Source organism: Scyliorhinus torazame, chromosome 17 (assembly GCF_047496885.1).
Source record: "Scyliorhinus torazame isolate Kashiwa2021f chromosome 17, sScyTor2.1, whole genome shotgun sequence".
Taxonomy (NCBI): Eukaryota; Metazoa; Chordata; class Chondrichthyes; order Carcharhiniformes; family Scyliorhinidae; genus Scyliorhinus; species Scyliorhinus torazame.
This window is the reverse complement of record NC_092723.1, coordinates 179,990,232-180,010,551: the sequence shown is the minus strand read 5'-3', so window position 1 is coordinate 180,010,551 and position 20,320 is coordinate 179,990,232. Positions and strand designations below refer to the sequence as shown.

General features: G+C 46.9%; 1 protein-coding gene across 2 annotated transcripts in view; it reads left to right on the top strand.

The window, feature by feature from the left end:
- stub1 (STIP1 homology and U-Box containing protein 1) overlaps positions 1–20,120 on the top strand; it is a 47,125-nt gene extending 27,005 nt beyond the window's left edge. For both annotated transcript variants that reach the window (XM_072481750.1, XM_072481751.1), the window contains 5 exons: positions 887–1,052; positions 4,199–4,289; positions 6,261–6,317; positions 16,758–16,874; positions 16,985–20,120. In XM_072481750.1, the coding sequence (XP_072337851.1) occupies positions 887–1,052; positions 4,199–4,289; positions 6,261–6,317; positions 16,758–16,874; positions 16,985–17,110 (557 nt within the window). In that variant the 3' untranslated portion in view covers positions 17,111–20,120. The remainder of the gene's footprint in view (positions 1–886; positions 1,053–4,198; positions 4,290–6,260; positions 6,318–16,757; positions 16,875–16,984) is intronic.
- Positions 20,121–20,320: the final 200 nt, after the last annotated feature.

Sequence of the window (20,320 nt, the reverse complement as noted above, 5' to 3'; positions counted from 1 at the left end):
GGAGTATAAGTGACGAATATAAAACAGGAGAAACTTAGTAACTATTTTGCAGGGATTAAATTTGAGAGACCATCGGGTTCTAATTTTTAAAAACATCTGAATTGACGCTGTTGTGATCTCTATTCCTGAGATTTTAAATAGGCGTGGCCTGCAATCTTTAACAGGCTGCTGTCATTTTTCAAAATAAGTTTTTAGAGTATTTTTGTCCAATTAAGGGGCAATTTAGCATGGCCAATCTACTGCACTGCACATGTTTTGGGTTGTGGAGGTGAGACCGACACAGACACAGGGAGAATGTGCAAACTCTACACAAGACTGTGATCCGGGGCCGGGATCGAACCTGGGTCCTCGGCACTATGAGGCAGCAATGCTAACCACTGCACCACCGTGCCGCCCCCAACAGGCTGCTGTTGTTAATGGAGATTAAAGAGAGATAATAGTTTGAGGTGATGTTAATCCCAAAAAGTTATTATAATTCGTCATTGTTCTGTTCAGAGTAAGTGCTCATTTAAACTAGCTGATGTTACTGAGAAGTCGGGGCAGGGGTATGCGGGGCATGGTGGAGGGTGGGTTCCACATTTTTAGCAGCCCTTAGCAGCAATGTGCACTCTCAGGTTAGGTACATCATTGGTTGCATGCATTATAAAAACTTCCTGTCTACCTACGAGCAATATTGATGCCAAATATAGCACTTTCTGACCATTCCACTTCTGATCTTGGTAAAGTCTGATGCAGTTGCGTGGCTTATATTTGGTTAAAAGTATGAAAAGGGCTGCTGTCTGTTAAGTAATGGCTACCCTTATTTGAGCCCTGCTCATTCTTGGGAGGCTTGGGTGACTTGTTGCTTTCAGTTTTTATAGCTTGTGTAAAAACTCCCTTTCCCCAGCTTATAATTTAGCAAAAGAACAAAGACTGAATTTTGGGGATGATATTCCAAGTGCTCTGAGGATGGCGAAGAAAAAGCGATGGAACAGCATTGAAGATAAAAGAATTCAACAGGAGAATGACCTCCACGACTACCTCACGAAATTGATCCTCTCAGAAAAGGAAAGGTATGCAGTGGATTGTTTTGATTGCCTCTATTTATAGGACAGAGAACAACTAAATGGCTGAAGTTGCAAATACCTTGAAAAAGCATGTTTAATTTCATATTCATTGAAGCTGTGGATATTGCAAAGAAGGCGGGGGTGGAATGGAGCACTTTTGTCCCTTGTCAGAAGCCTGCGCTCTCAGGACAAGGTGCGGCATTGGGTCCAGGATAGGGAAAACTTCCTCGACACTTGGGAATAACATTAATCCCGAATGTAACACTTTGTGACAATTTCACTTCTGATCTCAGTATTTCTGTTGACTTTTTTGGGTGCTTTTGCCATCCTTTTTGTCTGGAAAATGGATCATCTGAAAGGTAGATGTCTAAGCTGTATTAAATATGGGGTAGAGAAACCATTGTTCCTGTCTTTTTTTTAACTGACTCATTCCACAGATTGTTAGTGGTGGAATTACGTGAGGAATTCTGCTGCTTGGGGCGTGTTAACCTACATTCATTGGCGGTATTCATCTTGGCAATCCCAAAAATCAAATTAAGTTTGTGATTTAGTTTTGCAGTTTTAGGGCGGAATCTACCAGTCATGTTGCGCCGGAAAAGCAGCGCGGCGCAATCTGACCAGTAGATGCCAGGAGATCCCACTTCTGGGATCTACCCGGCTCTCCACACCTCGCGAGATCTAACACGGTCTCGCGCGATGGCGGGATCACTTTCTGGCAAATCTGCATATTCAGAGTGAGACAGCTAGTTTCAATGTAATATACGTTCCCGAGATCTAACCAAGGCGTGGGATCTATCTCGCTTGCTTTGGAGCTGCCAGGGTGCACAGGTGGCACTGCCAGCTGGCTGGGGCAGTGCCAGACTGGCATTGCCATGGTGCCAAGCTGACATTTTTTGCGTGGCGGCGATCGGGCCGGGATGTGTCCTGCGTGTGAGTGCGGGGGTGGCTGGGTGGGGACCTCCTTATGATGGGTTGGGGCTTGGGGTGGAGAGGTTTGGGCGTCATGTTCAGGGCTAGAGAAGTGGGGAGCCATTTAAAAATGGCATCCCGATCTCCTGCACTGAGGAGTTCGCCGCTGAAGCCCCATATCTACCCGGGTGGGAGTTAGATAGCAGGGTGATTCCCAGCACTCCGAGCGCCGGAAAACACCCAGCTAATCTCATGTGCCATTGGACTCTGTCCCCATTGGGGTAGATCGCGCCCTTCATGTACGGGTTGTATCCACCCGACCATAACTGTTCAAATTCCCGCTCGCAGTTTTTATTTTCCTCCGGTTCAGATTTCTAAGGCTTCAGTTTGGGTTCCCATTGCACTTTTGGCATTAATTTTGCACATTGTGTCAAAGGTTTAAGCAGTTTGAACAGCGACCAGGAATGTGTTTGCATTTGTAGATTCTGTGGCTATGCGTTGTTTAAGCACTCAACAACAATGACAACGTGAATCTATCTCGCGCCTTTTAACGGAGTGAAAACGTCCAAAGGCACTCTGAATGCGTGACTAGACAAAAATAGACACAACCTGAAAAGCAAAATATTGGGAGGGCTGAGCAAATATTTGGCCAGAAAAATCGGAAGGTCGTGAGTTTTGGATAGTGTTCTGCCTAGGAGGAGGAAGGCGCTGTAGCTAATGGTGGAAATTTAAGGGGAATGCATGAGGCAATGTATTTTGTGGGGTGGTGGGAAGATACTTGTGGTACCCGAAGTTATAGAGTTGGGGAGGGTGAAGTCGGGGAGTAGTTTAAACGAGGTTGCCTGCCTGTGCCTCCAACTGCACCATACTGTGCCCAGTTAAAAGCGGATGGGTAAAGTGATATCTCTGATCCCTATTTAATTCAATTTATTTAAAAAAAACTTTTTCCAAGAAAATTGCAAGAGTTAAATCTTCACGGTCCAGCGTTAGCCTGGACACTCCAGTGGGTGCCATTTGGAGCCTGTTGGTCGGGCTTGTTACCGTCAATTTGCCAGCTGATGGGCACCTTGGATTGTGTGAGCTCTTTGTAATGGGAATCTTTGGCCTCACCCCAGCTTGAATCGCCTATCCTGTAAGTATTGGGCGGAGTCTCCTCGGGTACCATGCCATCAGGATGCCCATGGGCTCCCACTGGATTGGTCCATCGCACTGCAAAGTACTGCAGCGGTTTGCTGCTGCCTTATGGAGTATGGCTGACCAGGAAACTCTCCTCTTAACCACCTGCCATCAGGTGTATTGGAAGAATTAACAGGTTGATAATTATTTGAAGGTGATGATTGCACCTTCTGTTGCCATCAAGTTCTGAAGTGGGACTTGAACCGGGAGCTTCTGGCGCAGAGGTAGGGACATGACCACTGCACCACAATACCTTCCCTCGCTGCCTTTACAAACTCATAGAATCCTCAGTGCAAACCCAGGAATGACTGAGTTCTTCTGACGCGTTTCAGGTTGTACTATGGCGAGTGTGTGTAGGAAGGAAGCTTGTACAAGACACTAGTTTAGCCTCATTTGGAGTAATGCGTCCAGTTCTGGGGCCACACTTCAGAAAGAAGGTGAAGGCATTGGACCCAGTGCAGAGGAAATTCACGGGAATGATTCCAAAGATAAAGAACTGTAGCTACGAGGATAGATTGGAGAGGTTGGGACTGTTTTTCTTGGGGAACTGAAGGCTGAGGTGGACGTATTCATGATCCTGAGGAGTATGGACAGGGTGAATACTGAGAAACTGTTCCTGCACAAGAGAGGATCATGGACCACAGGGCACAGATTCAAAATAATTAGCAAAAGGAGTAAAAGTGATGCGAGGAAAGAATGTTTTCGCCCAGAGGGCGGTTGGAGTCTGGAACAAACATCCTGGAAGGTAGATTTGATTGGGATATTCAAAAGGGAATCGGATTGATATCTGAAAAGAATGTGCGACGTTACGGGGATAAGGCAGGGAGTGGGACTAGGTGGAATGCTCTTTCAGAGAACCAGTACAGACTCGGTGGGCCAAATGGCCTCCTTCTGCACTGTAAAGATCCTGTGATCTTTGGCCTCTCTGACTTGAGAACCCTCCAAAATCAAACCAGTTCTGCCGCTCTGCTGACAAGAAATAAACTGTTGCAGTAAGTGTAACGTGTCAGGTTCCACGGCACGAGGATGCACAGGTAGTTACAGTATTAATTCTTTCCATTCACCAGGGAAATGGAACAATGTAAACGGAAACACTGTGAAGAGAACATGGATGATTGCCGAACCCAAATGGAAATTGCAAAGATAGAAGCCAAGCACGTAAGGCCTGTTTTCACTGTGGTGAATGTTTTACTGGTTGCGTGTAAAAATGGAGTAACAGAGATGTACAATCGCTAGTCTTCATGAGTCCAGTGAGGGAATGCAGTCCATTGTTAAAATTATTTGAATGGTACTGAGAATTGGACCAGTTCCGTACGGGTTATTTTCCTTTTCAGACAGTATTTTATGTGCTCCCCTGTGGTGAGTTTGGAGGCGAGGAGGATGTTTGATTGGGCAAGCTTGTGGTGAAACCTTGATTGGGAAGGCCCATGGTCAGCCTTTCCACCTCTTGTCCACCTCCTTCAGTGAACAATTAAGTGCCTCTTCCTGCCGCTCCTGCACGCATTAACCCAGCAGCAAATGGACCTATCAACTCCACCCTCGGAAACCCTCCCACCATCACCATCACTTACCTTTGGCCTGAGTCACTCCGCAATCCTTGGCCTTCAGTGGATTGTGTTCCGGCAGCAGCTATTGCCTACCTGGTGTGCGCTGCTGTTCAGTGGAGCTGCTGGCCTCTGATTTGCCAGCAGAATCCGGTGGGTGGGACTTCCATCCAAGGGTTCTGATCCCTTGGAAGGCCCACTGGTGGCCCGTGAATTGCCTGATTGGCTTGTAGTTTGGTGGCCCTTCCGCAAAGGAAGCAATGCAGGTTCCTCGGAGCAAGCAACCGAGACTCCCGTTGTCTCTGTAAACTCCCCCCGTTGTTTCATAGCTGCGGAGATTATATTCTCTTTCATTTATTTTAGCCAGTAGAAAATTGAATGCGGGTTACGGTTCAGTTTTTCTAGCACATTTTTCTTGTGTTAATGGCATGTTCTGTAACCAGACATTGCCATGAATAGAGTACCCCAGAACAAGACTTCACCCTCATCACAAATTGCTTCTTGGAAAATCGAATCTGGTGGCACTCCCTATTCAGTTTTGTCAATCAAAATGTAGTGTATAAATGTCGCCACAGTCCCATATGACCATAGGTTGCTCTCCCCTTTGAGAGCTGACTGGTGGTGGTTTAACCTGAGGATCACCACACCTCAGGTGAGAGGTAAGGTCGAGAAGGCATGAATAACCTCAGCCGGTCCGGGAATTGTACCCGCGTTGCCGGCCTCGCTGCGCATCACGAGCCAGCCGTCCGGTCAACTGAGCTAAAATGGCGGTCGCTTAGCTCCGTTGGCTGGGCAGCTAATTTGCGATACGGAGCGAAGCCAACAGCGCAGGTTCAATTCCCGTACCGGCTGAGCTGGGATACACGTTCGGTGGTGATGCTGGGTTTAGTTCTCTATCGATTGTGACAGAATAACGATGCCAGAACCAAATCAAATGTTGAACTGAGATGCTCCATTTTTGTTGACAACCTCACTGGCTTTAATACTGCTGGGGTTTGGATCAACCTTCACCTGCTATCCTTTTTTTAAAAACTGTCAAGTTGAGCGTATGTTGTTGACAGATAAAAGTAAATATGTTCTCTGCCTCCCTGCGCATTATTTTCTCCTCCTAGTTGGATTGTGTCCCACATTCCTATTGTTTGCTTGATGACCGTGCAAGGATGAAATGAAAGAAAAACAAACTTTAAAGTTTTCTGCACAAACAAAGGAGTATGGTATTTATAAATGTGGGTAAAATGCCTCTTAGAATACCCACAGTGCAGCAGGAGGCCATTCGGCCCATCAAATCTGCACCGACCCTCCGTAGAGCACCCTACCTATGCCCTATCCCTGTAACCCCACCTAACCTTTCTACAATTTATCATGGCCAATCCACCTAACCTGCACATCTTTGGACAATGGGAGGAAACCGGAGCACCCGGAGGAAACCCACGCAGACGGGGAGAACGTGCAGACTTCACTCAGACAGTAACCCAAGGCCGGAATCGAACCCGGGTCCCTGACGCTGTATCAGCAGTGCCAACCACTGAGCCGCCCGATGTGTTTATGCTCCTGTTTAACTATTTGTTTTACTTGTATTTCACAGGACAAATACATGAACGAGATGGATGATTTATTCTCCCAGGTGGATGAAAAGAGAAAGGTAGGTTACTGAATGGGGAAATTAAGGGTTGATACTCCAACAATAAAGGTCAAACTGGTTCTAGTTTTCATTGGCATCAAAACATTTATTTTTCATACAACCTGATGTGTTGGGTACTCTGGATCTGTGGAGACTGCGTTTACCTTGGCAGTAACATAGACAGGCTACCAACACTTGTAATAGTACAACACTATTTTATGAAGCTAGAAACTGTTTGTAGCGCACAAAGACTCACGAGAGACGAATAGAGATGAAGTCGATGAGGCTTTATTAAGCGTGACTTGTTCCCCGCAGTTCAGTAACAGACTGGCCTGCGGGGGAGAACTCCTGGTTCTTATACTCCGCCTTCAGGGCGGATCTAGAGGTCAACAGCCAACCAGGACCCGGGATCTGTCAGCCAATGACATCACGGCTTCACAGTCCCACATGACCCCTAATGCATACTACCACACTGTTGAACATACTTTCACTGTGGGTTAACACGATGTTAGATTAAACTAAAGACCTATGCCTGTCCTAACCAGTCTATGCACTCAGCACATGGTGAAGATCTGTGCTGTGAGCTCTGTCCTTCTGAGAGGCTGCATCCCGAATGAGCAGGAAAACTGATGCCCTCTGTCTTTATAGTGAGTGTGCTCTAACTGGTGATTGGCTGTGGTGTTGTGTGTGTTGATTGGTCCCACTGTGTGTCCATCAGTGTGTGTGTCTGCACCATGATATACTGGTGTATATTATGACATCTCCCTTTTATAAAAAAAATGTATGTTTGTGGTAATAAATAATGTGGTGATAATGTTCCTAACTACGTGTGGGGTGCGAAGACATATTTACAGGACTATGTACATGAGAACTAAGCTATTTACATGGGAAGGTGCCTGGTGCAGAGAAGCAGTATGCAACAAGAGTAACGAGGTCAACACGATATATAAACCAGGGACCGATCAAACAAAGCAACAAAACAATTCAGAGAGTCCATAAATTCGAAAAGTTCATAAATTTAGTCTCTGAGGTGGGCGATGAATTCTGGTTGACCGCCTCAAGGGCGGGTCGAGAGCCGCCGGTTCAGGAGCAGGCTGGACTGCGTCAAAGTCGGGGAGGCAGAGTGACAGGGAGCTCTGCATAGTCCGTGGCAGGGTCAGCAGGAGGGCGAGGGCAGCACGGTGGCGCAGTGGGTTAGCCCTGTTGCCTCACGGCGCCGAGGTCCCAGGTTCGAACCCGGCTCTGGGTCACTGTCCGTGTGGAGTTTGCACATTCTCCCTGTGTTTGCGTGGGTTTCACCCCCACAACCCAAAGATGTGCAGGCTAGGTGGATTGGCCACGCTAAATTGCCCCTTAATTGGAAAAAATGAATTGGGTACTCTTAAATTTATTTTTTAAAAAGGAGGGCGAGGCGACACTGGAGGATCACGTGGCGAGCGTGGAACGAGACGAAGGGCGCGTCAATTGCGGTGCAGAATAGAGCCATCCGGTAGACGAACCAGGAACGAGCGGGGGGCCACCTGCCGAAGGACAACAGCGGTTGCAGACCAGCCATCATCCGGAAGATGGACGCGGACGTTGTCATCTGGAGCCAGAGCAGGGAGATCAGCTGCACGGGAGTCATGAGCCGCCTTGTGCTGTGCACGAGACAGCTGCATCCGGCGAAGGACCGGAACGTGGTCGAGGTCTGGGACATGGATGGACGGCACCGTCCTCAGGGTATGATTCATGAGTAATTGGGCTGGCGACAGGCCAGTGGACAGTGGGGCGGAGCAATAGACCAGCAAGGCAAGGTAGAAATCAGACCCAGCATCAGCCGCCTAGCATAGGAGCCGTTTGACGATATGTACTCCCTTCTCTGCTTTGCCGTTGGATTGGGGGTACAGGGGACTGGACGTCACATGGGCAAAATTGTACCGCCTAGCAAAGTTGGACCATTCTTGGCTGGCGAAGCAGGGGCCATTGCCCGACATAACCGTGATCGGGATGCCGTGTCGAGCAAAGGTTTCTTTACATGCATGAATGACTGCAGACGAGGTGAAGTCGTGCAACCATATCACTTCCGGGTAATTCGAAAAGTAGTCCAGGATCAGGACATAGTCTCTACCCTGCGCGTGGAACAGGTCGATGCCCGCCTTGGTCCATGGTGACGTGACCAACTCATGGGGCTGCAGGGTCTCACGTGGTTGGGCTGGCTGGCAGCGCTGATAAGTGGGGCAGTTGAGCACTGTGTTGGCTATGTCCTCATTAATGCCGGGCCAGTACACTGCCTCTCGGGCCCATCGGCGGCACTTTTCCACGCCAAGGTGGCCCTCGTGTAGTTGTTCCAGGACAAGCTAGCGCATGCTATGCGGGATGACAATGCGGTCTAGTTTTAGAAGAACCCCGTCTACTACCGCCAGATCATCTCTGACATTATAGAATTGAGGGCATTGGCCCTTGAGCCACCCGTCCGTTAGGTGGCGCATGGCACGCTGTAGCAAGGGGTCAGCCGCCGTCTCATGGTGAATTTGGACGAGGCGTTCATCCGAGGCAGATAGATTGGAGGCCGCGAATGCCACATGGGCGTCAACCTGGCAGACAAATCCCGCTGGGTCACATGGAGTGTTGACTGACCTGGAGAGAGCGTCAGCAATGATGAGGTCTTTGCCTGGGGTGTATACCAGCTGGAAGTCGTATCGCCGGAGCTTGAGAAGAATACGCTGGAGGCGAGGCGTCATGTCGTTCAAGTCTTTCTGTATTCTACTGACCAGCGGGCGATGGTCGGCCTCGACGGTGAATTGAGGAAGTCCGTAGACAGAATCATGAAACTTAACCACACTGGTCAGAAGGCCCAGGCACTCCTTTTCTATCTGCGCGTAGCGCTGCTCCGTGGGGGTCATCGCATGTGACGCATATGCAACGGGGGCCCATGATGAGGCCTTATCACATTGAAGGAGCACTCCCCAAATGACGGATTGACTGGCATCGGTCGAAAATTTGGTCTCCTTTGCTGGATCAAAGAAGGCTAAGAACGGGCCCGTGGTCAGTTTTTGCTTTGAGTTCCCTCCATTCGTGCCCGTGGGCGGGGAGCCATTGGAAGTCTGTCGTCATCCTGACCAGGTTCCTGAGAGCCGTGGTATGAGAGGTGGGGTTAGGGATGAATTTCCCTAAAAAATTGACCATGCCCAGAAATCGGAGGACCGCCTTCTTGTCCTCTGGTGTTTTCATAGCTGTGATGGCAGCTACCTTGTCCCCGTCAGGCTGCACACCCAATTGGGAGATGTGGTCCCCAAGGAACTTAATTTCTGTCTGACCAAAAGAGCATTTGGCCCTGTTGAGGCGGAGGCCGTGCTCATGTATACGTCTGAATATGTGCTGGAGGCAACTAACATGCTCCTGCGGGGTGGCGGACCAGATGATTATGTCATCAACATATACCTTCCATAATTTGTTCCATAATCCTATGGAACACTTCTGATGCAGAGATGATGCCAAACGGCATCCTGTGTAACAATATCTGCCAAAGGGGGTGTTAAACGCGCAGTTTCCTGCTGGATTTATTGAGCTGGATTTGCCAGAATCCTTTTGAGGCGTCGAGTTTGGTAAAGAGCTTGGCGCGAGCCATCTCACATGTGAGCTCTTCGCGCTTGGGAATTGGATAGTGCTCTCTCATAATATTGTGATTGAGATCCTTGGGATCAATGCAAAGTTTCGATTTGGCGGAAGGCTTTTTTTTTTTACACATACCATGGAACTGACCCAGACGGTCGGTTCTGTGACTTTGGAAATCACTCCTTGGCCTTGAAGGTCCTGCAGCTGCTGCTTGAGGCGGTCCTTAAGGGGTGCTGGGACCCTGCGAGGTGCGTGCAGCACAGGCGTGGCATTCGGTTTTAATAAAATCCTGTAGGTGTACGGGAGCATGCCCATGCCCTCGAAGACGTCATGGTACTGGTTGATAATGGTGTTGAGCTGCGCCCTGAAGACAGTGTCCTGAAAGGCAGACGCGTCAGCAGGAGAGAGAGTGAACTCTCTGAACTAGGTTCAACAGCTTGCATGCCAGCGCGCCAAGCAGGGAGGCTTTCGAGGAGCCCACGATTTCAAAGGGAAGGATGGCTTTACGTGACCTGTGCGTCACTTCAAGTTGGCATGAGCCGCTGGCAGCAATGGCATTGCCATTATAATCTAATAGCTGGCAGGCTGATGGCAGGGTGGCTGGTTTGACACGAAGGCTTTGGAGGTCAGATCGCACAATGAGATTGGCGGAGGCACCGGTGTCCAGGCGGAATCGTATTTGGGACCGGTTGACCGTAAGGGTGGCACACCACTCATCGTCCGGATCGATGCTGTATACCGGTAGAGGCTGGATTCTTTGCTTCGGGGACACCCTGTTTTTTGTAACGATACCGACTCGAAAAGGTGCCTTCGGGTCCTCGGTGTCAGTATCGGGTAGCAGGTCCGAATTGGGCTCGGTGACCGTGGGTTGAATGGCCCGGACATTCCTGCGAGGCTGGCTGGAGCGACAAGAGTTGGGAGGCTGAGCTGATCTGCATAAAGCAGCATAGTGGCCAAGTTTGCCACATTGCAGGCATCGTCAGGATTTGGCAGGACATTGCCGTTTTAAATGGGCGGAGCCACAGTTGCCGCACGTTGTAGCGTCGGTACGCTCGCTGCGCCACCGTACATGCGCGGCGCGGCCGTACGTGGTGCGTGCCTGCGTAGTACGTTCGTCGACATCGTCCCCTATTTCGGTGCACACAAGCGCGGGGGTCCGCGAAAGGCGCGCAAAATGGCCGCCCTCATCCAAGCTGAGGCCCTGGAGTTGCTCGATTGCTTGGACCCGTTCTACCCCGTGGGGACCTTGCCGCGCCGTTTCAGCCGCTTGGATGTGGGAATACCGACTAGTGGCGTGTTCGTGTAGCACGCAGGTCTCGATCGCAATCGCTAGGGTGAGCTGCTTTACCTTGAGGAGCTGCTGGTGTAGGGGATCCGACTGAACACCGAAAATGATCTGGCCGCGTATCATGGAGTTGGAGGTGAACCCATAATTACAGGACTGCGCAAGGATGCGGAGGTGGGTGAGAAAGGACTGGAAAGGTTCATCCTTACTCTGCAAACGCAGTTGGAATACACAGCGCTCGAAACTTTCATTCACCTCGATGTCGCAGTGACTGTCAAACTTAAGGAGGGGACCGTCTTGAATTTTGATTTATCTTCACCATCAGCAAAGGTGAGAGAATTGAAAATGTGGATGGCATGGTCCCCGGCAGTGGATAGGAAGAGAGCGATCTTCCTGGTGTCTGAGGCAGCTTCCCGGTCTGTGGCTTCAAGGTAGAGCTGGAAGCAATGTTTGAATATCTTCCAGTTGGCCCCTAGGTTACCGGTGATGCGGAGCGGCAGCGGCGGGCGGACGCTGTCCATTTTGCAGGATGGCTGTATGCTGGTGGAAGGCAGATCACTTGCAGGTAGGTCTAAGAAGCTCTAACATCCCTCAACTACTGGTACCATGATGTGTTGAGTACTCTGGATCTGTGGAGACTGCGCTTACCTTAGCAGTAACATAGACAGGCTACCAACACTTGTAATAGTACAACACTATTTTATTAAGCTAGAAACTGTTGAACGTACTTTCACTGTGGGTTAACACGATGTTAGATTAAACTAAAGACCTATGCCGGTCCTAACCTGTCTATGCACTCAGCACATGGTGAAGATCTGTGTTGTAAGCTGTAAGCTCGGTCCTTCTGAGAAGCTGCATCCCGAATGAGCGGGAAAACTGATGCCCTCTGTCTTTATTGTGAGTGTGCTCTAACTGGTGATTGGCTGCGGTGTTGTGTGTGTTGATTGGTCTTGCTGTGTGTCCATCAGTGTGTGTGTCTGCACCATGATATACTGGTGTATATTATGACACAACCCTCTTCCTCTGATGTACGCTTGCACTAGACAGCAGGAGGTGTGGGGAGAGATAGGGCGGAGAAAATATATGGTGCCGAATCTGGATGACAAAAGGAAAATAATTTTCCAGCTGTTATAAACCACACACAACCTACAGGGACGGACCAATTAGCCTCCCATGAGACACGTTGAATAAGAGCGTCACCGCTGAGTGGCGTGTAACAATGTAAGGAATATAAAGGGTTAACAATTTGATGTTAATACTTCTCACCACCAGAGATAAGGATCAGTCATATAAATGTAGATCGAGATATCGTATAGTTTAATTTAATAACTTATACCTTGTTGACTTGTTTGAATCTTATTTAAGTAGTGTAAATAAATCAGCTTGTTCAGTAAGATAGTGTTAACAAAGAACATCAAGCTATGTTCTCAAGACATCCTGATAGACACAACAGAGAACATCACATGCTACCAGGAGTGGAAATATTAAGGTACCAGGTTCTCACATGGTACCAGGAATGGTCACCAAGGTTAGATTTAGAGAGAGAAAGAAAAAAATCTCAACGATCGGGGGGGGTGGGGGGAAATCTCAACCGGACTCCGATCGCAACAACCAGCAGTGTTGAAAAATAAATACCCAGTCGAAGCTTCGTGGAGGGTCTGCAGACTACAAAGCCATTCAGGACATCGGGTAAAGTAAACATGAACTGGAAAATTTTCAAACAGTTGGAACTGTACCTCTCAGCCTTTAACCTCGATGCGGCCAGTGGTCAGCGAAAGGTTGCGCTGTTCTTATTAATGGCTGGACTGCTGGCTTTAGAAATATATAACTCTCCCAGAATGAATTTGCTGAAAAGCACTATAACACAGTTATTGAAATGTTTGATAGACACTGTGAGGTTAAAAGCAATGAAAAACTGCGTGAAAGATTGCAACGGCAACGAAAGATAACGCTAGACGATCCTACTAAAATGTTCCGTGCGAGCGAACTGGCTAAAAATAAATGTTTTGAAATATTCAGCCGGGAATGTGGCGCGAAAGTGCGCAACGTGGCTGACGCCATTGAATCTGGTGCAGCTAAAAAATCAACGCGATCTGGACGGCGGCCATTTTGCACAGACGCACTGGAAAAAAACTGCGCGCTCTGGAAGTCGACCGTTTTGCGCATGCGCATGACATCATGAGCGTCCGGACGTGCACGCATTGTGGCCACGCACACCCAAGAAAAAAATGCCCAGCCTTCGGCAAAGCCTGCACGAGCTGCCGCAAACTAAATCATTTTGCCTCGCAGTGAGGAAATCTCCACGAAGAGCTGTACAAGAAGTAGACAGCATGAAACAAATATAAAAATCAAGCAGATAAACCCGACATTGTAGAAGAAGAAGTAGATTTGGAAGATATATTCGGATTAGATGCTCCATTCTGTAATGACACAATGGAAAGTGTAGACACAGGTCGACAGGAAATTTCTGAAGCTAAAAACTTAACACCAATCACGACCAATCATGATGATTTGACAATTCAAAAAACGATTGGCGGAACTGATAAACAGATGGAATTGCATACATCGGATATGTGTAATCTGACTGATGAAGAACTGGAAGAGAAAGACGATGAAGATCTATTTACTTTATTTGCAAGTAGTGACAAGATGATCACAAGTAGCATACAAGCTGTGCATGACACCGGCGAGGCTGGCAGTTCTCAGCTGGACTGTGCAGAGACTGACAATGAGTGTGCAACTAATCAGTTGAGAGCAGATCCATTGTGAACAGCCAGCAGGAAACTAGAGACATCTTGGAGAAGTTGACTCCAGATGAGATGTACAAGACTACCAAAGATACATCAGATAAGCCAAAGGGAACTGATCTTGAGAACACCGAGTAACTACAGAGCAACAGAATTTGAAACCAGATTCCTTGGAACTACGCGCAAATCGAGAAATAAGGATTGGCTGTAGTTTTCAGTCACAAAGTTCCATCAATATGTGTACGGGGGGGGGAAAGGGGGGAAGAGGGAAGGGGGAAGGGGGGGAGAGAATGTTATAATCTGCACGAGACCTACTCGGGTGGATCAGTTAGCCTTCCCATGAGCCTCGTTGAATAAGAGCTTCACCGTGGAGGGGCAGGGGTCCATCAGTGGAGCAAATGGACTCTATGCTAAAAGCCGGCCCAGATGGGAGCCAAGCATGGATGGTCCCGGCTGGGACCTGAACTGTGCTGTGTATATAGTTTACTTAACAATAAAACCGTTTCTCTACGTCTCTCGTTTGCTCTCTTCTGTGGTCACTAAACCACCTTTCCCAAAGGCGGGAAGGCAATGCTCCCCCCACCCCCCATGGTGGGTTGGGTGAGCCACATGAAACACTGTAGACATCAGTGCGGCCACAAGATCCTGCCGGTGGCCATTGGTGAGTTTTGGGGTGGGGGGGAGGTGGGGTTCCTCCCATAATGTGGGAATTAACCACCTGTACTGGTGGTGCTACTATATCTTGCTGCATCATGTAACTGATTTAAACATTTTTTAAATGTTTAGTCTTTTGGGAGATGTGGTTTGCTGCATGTGTTGTCTAGGCTGTCACTCATGCACAAATTGGAGGACGGACTGTCTAATGCGTCTAGTTAGGGGAGGCAGTGGCGTAGTGATATTGTCACTTGGCTCGTAATCCAGAAACCCAGGGTCGTGCTCTGAGGACATGGGTTCTAATCCCATTTCAATTCAATAAAAATCTGTAATTAAAATAAAAAGTCTAATGATGACCATCAAACCATTGTCCAGTGTCATGAAAACCCATCCAGTTCACTGATGTCCTTTAAGGAAGGAAATCTGTCATCTGTCATCCTTACCTGATCTGGGCTACATAGTTCGGGCAGCACGGTAGCATAGTGGATAGCACAATTGCTTCACGGGTCCCAGGTTCGATTCCCGGCTTGGGTCACTGTCTGTGCGGAGTCTGCACATCCTCCCTGTGTCTGTGTGGGTTTCCTCCGGATGCTCCGGTTTCCTCCCACAGTCCAAAGATGTGCAGGTTAGGTGGATTGGCCGTGATAAATTGTCCTTAGTGTCCAAAATTGCCCTTAGTGTTGGGTGGGGTTACTGGATTATGGGATCGGGTGGAGGTGTGGGCTTTCCAAGAGCCGGTGCAGACTCGATGGGCCGAATGGCCTCCTTCTGCACTGTAAATTCTATGATATGTCTCCAGACCCACAGCAATCCGGGATGTGCAACAAACGCTGACCCCGCCAGTGACACCCACACCCCATGAACGAATAATTAAAAAATTGCGCTGTTACCCAATAGTCAGGTCAACAACACCATGGCTGGACATTTGGAGGTAGGTTTCCTATTCACACTTGCAACTGGAGAATAGTTTCAGGCCCAGAATCTTGTTGGAGGTCTTGTAGTGTGAGAGGCGTGGTAAGGATAGCAACCCGTGAAAAGCACAATTTTCTGAATTTTGGATGAGCAAAATAGTTAGAAGTTGCGGCTACAGATTTTAATTTGTAGGTAATGACTTTTGCATGTCACCACTCCTATAAATTAATAAACCCTGTGCCAAATTCGAGATTAATTGTGAGTGGATTGTTGTTTGACCTGAATGGATCAAACCTGTCTTCAGGTATTATTGTCTTCTGGAATGTTCTGTGCTGTTCAATTTAATAATTGGGACATGAAGATCCAATTGGGTAAAATGCAACATGACCGTGATTAATGTGATTATAATAGATGCAAATCATCTGCTCTTGAAGCGCTTTTTAAAAGTTTGAGTGTCACTGGCTGGGCCAGCGTTTATTGCCTATTTCTAATTGCCCTTGAACGGAGTATCTTGCTCAACTATTTCAGTGGGGGGCAGTTAAGAGTCAATTGCATTACTGTGTGGGTCCGGTGTCACATGTAGGCCAGACCGGGTAAGGATGGCAGATTTCCTGAAGGACATTAGTGAACCAGATGGGTGTTTACCACAATTGGCAATGCTTTCATGGTCATCGCTAGATTTATTTATTGAATTCAAATTTCACCATCAGCCACGGTGGGATTTGAACCCAGGACCCCCAGCGAACCGTAGACTGTTCTCCCTTTTTGAGACAGGGCTGACTGCCGGTGATTTAACCGGAGGCTCACCACACCTCATTCGAAGGGCAAGGTTGAGAAGGCTACATGAATAACCCCAGCCGGGATGGGAATTGAACCCGCGCTGTTAGCCTTGCTCTGCGTCACAAACCAGCTGTCCAGCCCACTGAGCTAACCGATCCGTGTTTTTATTTTTATTTTAAAACATTTCTGTTTTCAGAGTGGTGTAGTTGAATTATGTATAATTAGACTTTTTACATAGTGGCAAATTAATCAAAGGATTCTGATAATTTATGTAGTGAGTAATTGAAACTGGGAAGAATGTAAAAGCTGTAAATTAATTCCAGTTTACTAAATATAATTGTACCATAATTAATTCTTCAATCTGGGTATTAATTATGACAATCATCGCTCATTGAATAATTACTGAGTGCTAATCAATAGATATTAAAAGAGCAGAAATTCCTCTTATTATTATAATGTATCTAATGTGACCCACTCTGTTCTGTGTAGAAGCGGGATATTCCTGACTACCTTTGTGGAAAGATCAGCTTTGAATTGATGAGGGAGCCGTGCATCACGCCAAGTGGGATCACGTACGACAGGAAAGATATAGAGGAACACCTTCAGGTCCGGAAAGGGAAAAATTGATGAATTGTGACGTTTATCGAGTGTGATGACCCTCTGCTGTGCAACAAAGCAAACGCATTTAATCCATATATTTCTCTTTTTTTTTACAGCGGGTGGGTCACTTTGATCCTGTAACTCGAAGCCCTTTGACCCAAGAACAGCTGATTCCAAATCTGGCCATGAAGGAGGTAATCGACGCGTTTATATCAGAAAATGGCTGGGTGGAAGAATACTGAACTGGATTCAACATCATGACTTGCACATTTGCACTGCAGAGGCAACTCGATGACGTGTACTAACCAGATGAGTGAGAGTGAGCGAGCCACAGAGACCGAGCGAGGGAGAGAAAGGGGATGTGCAGGAGGTGGCTCTGTGCCTGTGGGGTCACTTATCATTTTACTTGTGTTTAAATTTCTTTACGTGCATGTATATAAATCTCATTTGCCACAGAAAATCTGAACCTAGAACAATTATTAAAGTGTTACAGGCTCTTTGATAATGCTTGGTGCAGTGGGGGTCGTCTCCTTCACACCGTTTTGGATTCTTTGTCTATTTTAGTCTTTTGAGGATGAGAGATAGATGAATTGAATTCTGCCCTGCAGACCTTTGAGATGAGTTTTTTGATTGTGAAATATTGGTATCTGATCGCATTGAAAAATGAAAGCTCCTGACATCCATGTGAACTTGAGCAGCCTGTGCGACTGAATGTGTCATTTGTCCCTTGTGTTTACTTTTCAGGGCAGATCTAAACTTGTTTCATGCGCGGTTCATATTTAATTCCTTGCCCCCCCCCCCCCCCCCCCATTAGATCTGCTTGCCGCCCATAATGCTTTGCCTCTCAGCTGGAAGGCTGGTTCAGCAAGAATCCAGATTGCAGAGTCCTCCATGGTTGCTGTCAGTGCTACCATCAGCTGGTGTATCTCAAGAGGACATTGTAGGATTGGGCAGCGGAATATGACTGTGTTCAGTGCTAGTCCTGGGTCTGCTCCAGACAGGGTGATAAGTGTCTGCAGGTAGGGAGCGTGGGGTCAATGTGAGCCAGTAAATTCTAGAGCTGATCTGCGTGGCCTCACCCGCGGAGTTAGTTGAGTGGTTTAATTCCCTTCTTTCCTAAGAAGTTCCTAACTAATCGGTGCACGTCACACCAGTAATAGATCAGGAGCTACAAGGGCAAGTGCTTGCAATCTGTGAATCGAGGATAAGGCCCATGATTACGTTTTGGAAAGTTGTGACCTCAGTGCAAATTCCTTTCCTTTTATATTTGCAAGTGTCCATGGATCATTTTAGATCAGCGACTGAAACAACATGCTCACTTGTGCCGACAGTAACATAGACACTAGCATTCAGGGTAGCTTGTCCATTAGAAAGGACAAACTAATCACTTGCTGCAAATCTGTATGAAATGTCTACAAGCAGTAACTGAATACTAAAGCAGAAAACCTTGGAATTCAGAGGTATGTAACCTATTCCATAGATATTTTCAATTTACCCTTCCCTCTTTCAAACACGAGGATAATTGTTGGTGAAAATCTTAATTATTTGCCCCATGTGGCGTTTTTGTTCTATCTTACAAAGCTTTCTGAAAAAAGTGTGCTGTTGCCCAGGGGATGCTGTCTTGGGTGTATTTCTATCAGTATTTTACTTAGCAGACTGATTCCCATCAATTTTCTTTTCTTTGATACTTCTCAGAAGATTGGATTATATCTGGCACAATCTGAATACAAGTATTGAAATCTTCCCACTTCCCGGGTGTTAGGTCCCTTTTAACGACGGTATTCATTATGTTAATAAAATTATAAATAATTGGGATATTGATTATTATGTAAGTTATTCAGCTCTGTAACTGCCAATACTGAGAATCTCCCATCCCTCCCCCCTCCTGCTCACCTGTGATCTTGTAAATGGGGATGGTGGTGAGATACCACAGTAAAATATGGGTTTCAGTACGGGTGGTATCCTGTTGCATTGAAGGAGTGATGGGAGATGGAGATAGTTGTTTTCCTGGCGTCCACCCTACGGGTGTAATAGCTTTGGTATACATCTGCTTCCATTGGAATTTTGGTCACTGATCAGTCCGTGGCCAGTGAATGTCTGTATGGTAACCCTGAATACAATCAGGAACTCCAGTCCAAGAAATAAGTTCTGTTTTGTCTACCTGGTTTTGGTGGAATGGGCTATTCTAACTACATATGCAGTTGCTCCATCAGCTTCATAGTTTATTTGGTTTTAGTTGATCATTGTATATAATAAATGCACTCTGTTTCGATCCATTCACGTGTGGGTAAAAATGACTGGAGACTTGCAACTGTTATGATTTCTGTTCAGTTTTACCTTAAAGATTAAATATTTTATCTATGGATTTCCAGGCGATTGTAAGGTCTCTTTTGCGTATGCTTTACTAAATAGGCACAGAATGGAACATTTCCAAGAATTCACAGTATGCAATGCACTTGCTAATGCGTACTGTGTGTAGGATGGCCTGGATAGTCTGAAGCATGGCTCAAATTACTCTTGTGTACCTCGAACTGTAGAGAGAATACTCCACTGCACCAACGTCAGTTCAAGATGTGTGTCATTTCTGTGAACTCCTCCTGCAGCCAAGGAATGTGTCTGGTCTGACTTCATTTATCCATTCCTCTCACCCAGTCCCTCCAGAAAGGGAGGAAGGAGCAGTGCTCGGAAAGCTAGTGTTTGAAACAAACCTGTTGGACTTTAACCTGGTGTTGTAAGACTTCTCACTGTCCAGAAAGGAGGGCAGCCTAACTTGCGACAGGTTTTCTGAATGCTGTCCGGACTATTGATCACAGTCTGGGGTTAATGATCCTCGGGTGACTTGGCCACGACTAGGAAACATCACTCACAGGAATCTAGAGTATGAATCCTAGTCAAGTATGGAACAAACTTGAGTGTATTGCTCTACTGTTACAGCTACTCAAACATTTCATGAATTGCATCCTAGACTTTCTGAATGAGATGTCTTTAAGTCACCTTTCGCCGTGGGTTTGAGGCCTCTGTCTAATTAGCTGCCTGAGAGGGGAAATCATCCTCCCATCCTGTATCAGATTTAAACTATGTCTAAAACTTCAAGAGTCAGTGTTTGATTAACAGTGTGTTGACTAGTCATAATAGTCGAGGAAGTTTTACATTCTGTAATGAATTCCAGAAATTAATTGACAATGTTACCTGATCAGCACCTGACTCGGAGTAAAACCATGAGATCTAATAAAGTAACAGGAGTTTCTTCTACATGTTGATGGGAGGAATTAATTTGTGTTTATTGTTCCATGACTTTTTTTCTTTGCTCTTGTGTGTGAAAAGTGTATTTGGAAGGTGTCTTGTTTATTTTTTGAACCAAAAAGGGAACTTGTGCCTGGGTTTGCTTTCATCACTGCCCTTTCCATCATCCTGAATGGAGACAGGCAAATAACCTCCCAGGCTCTAATAAA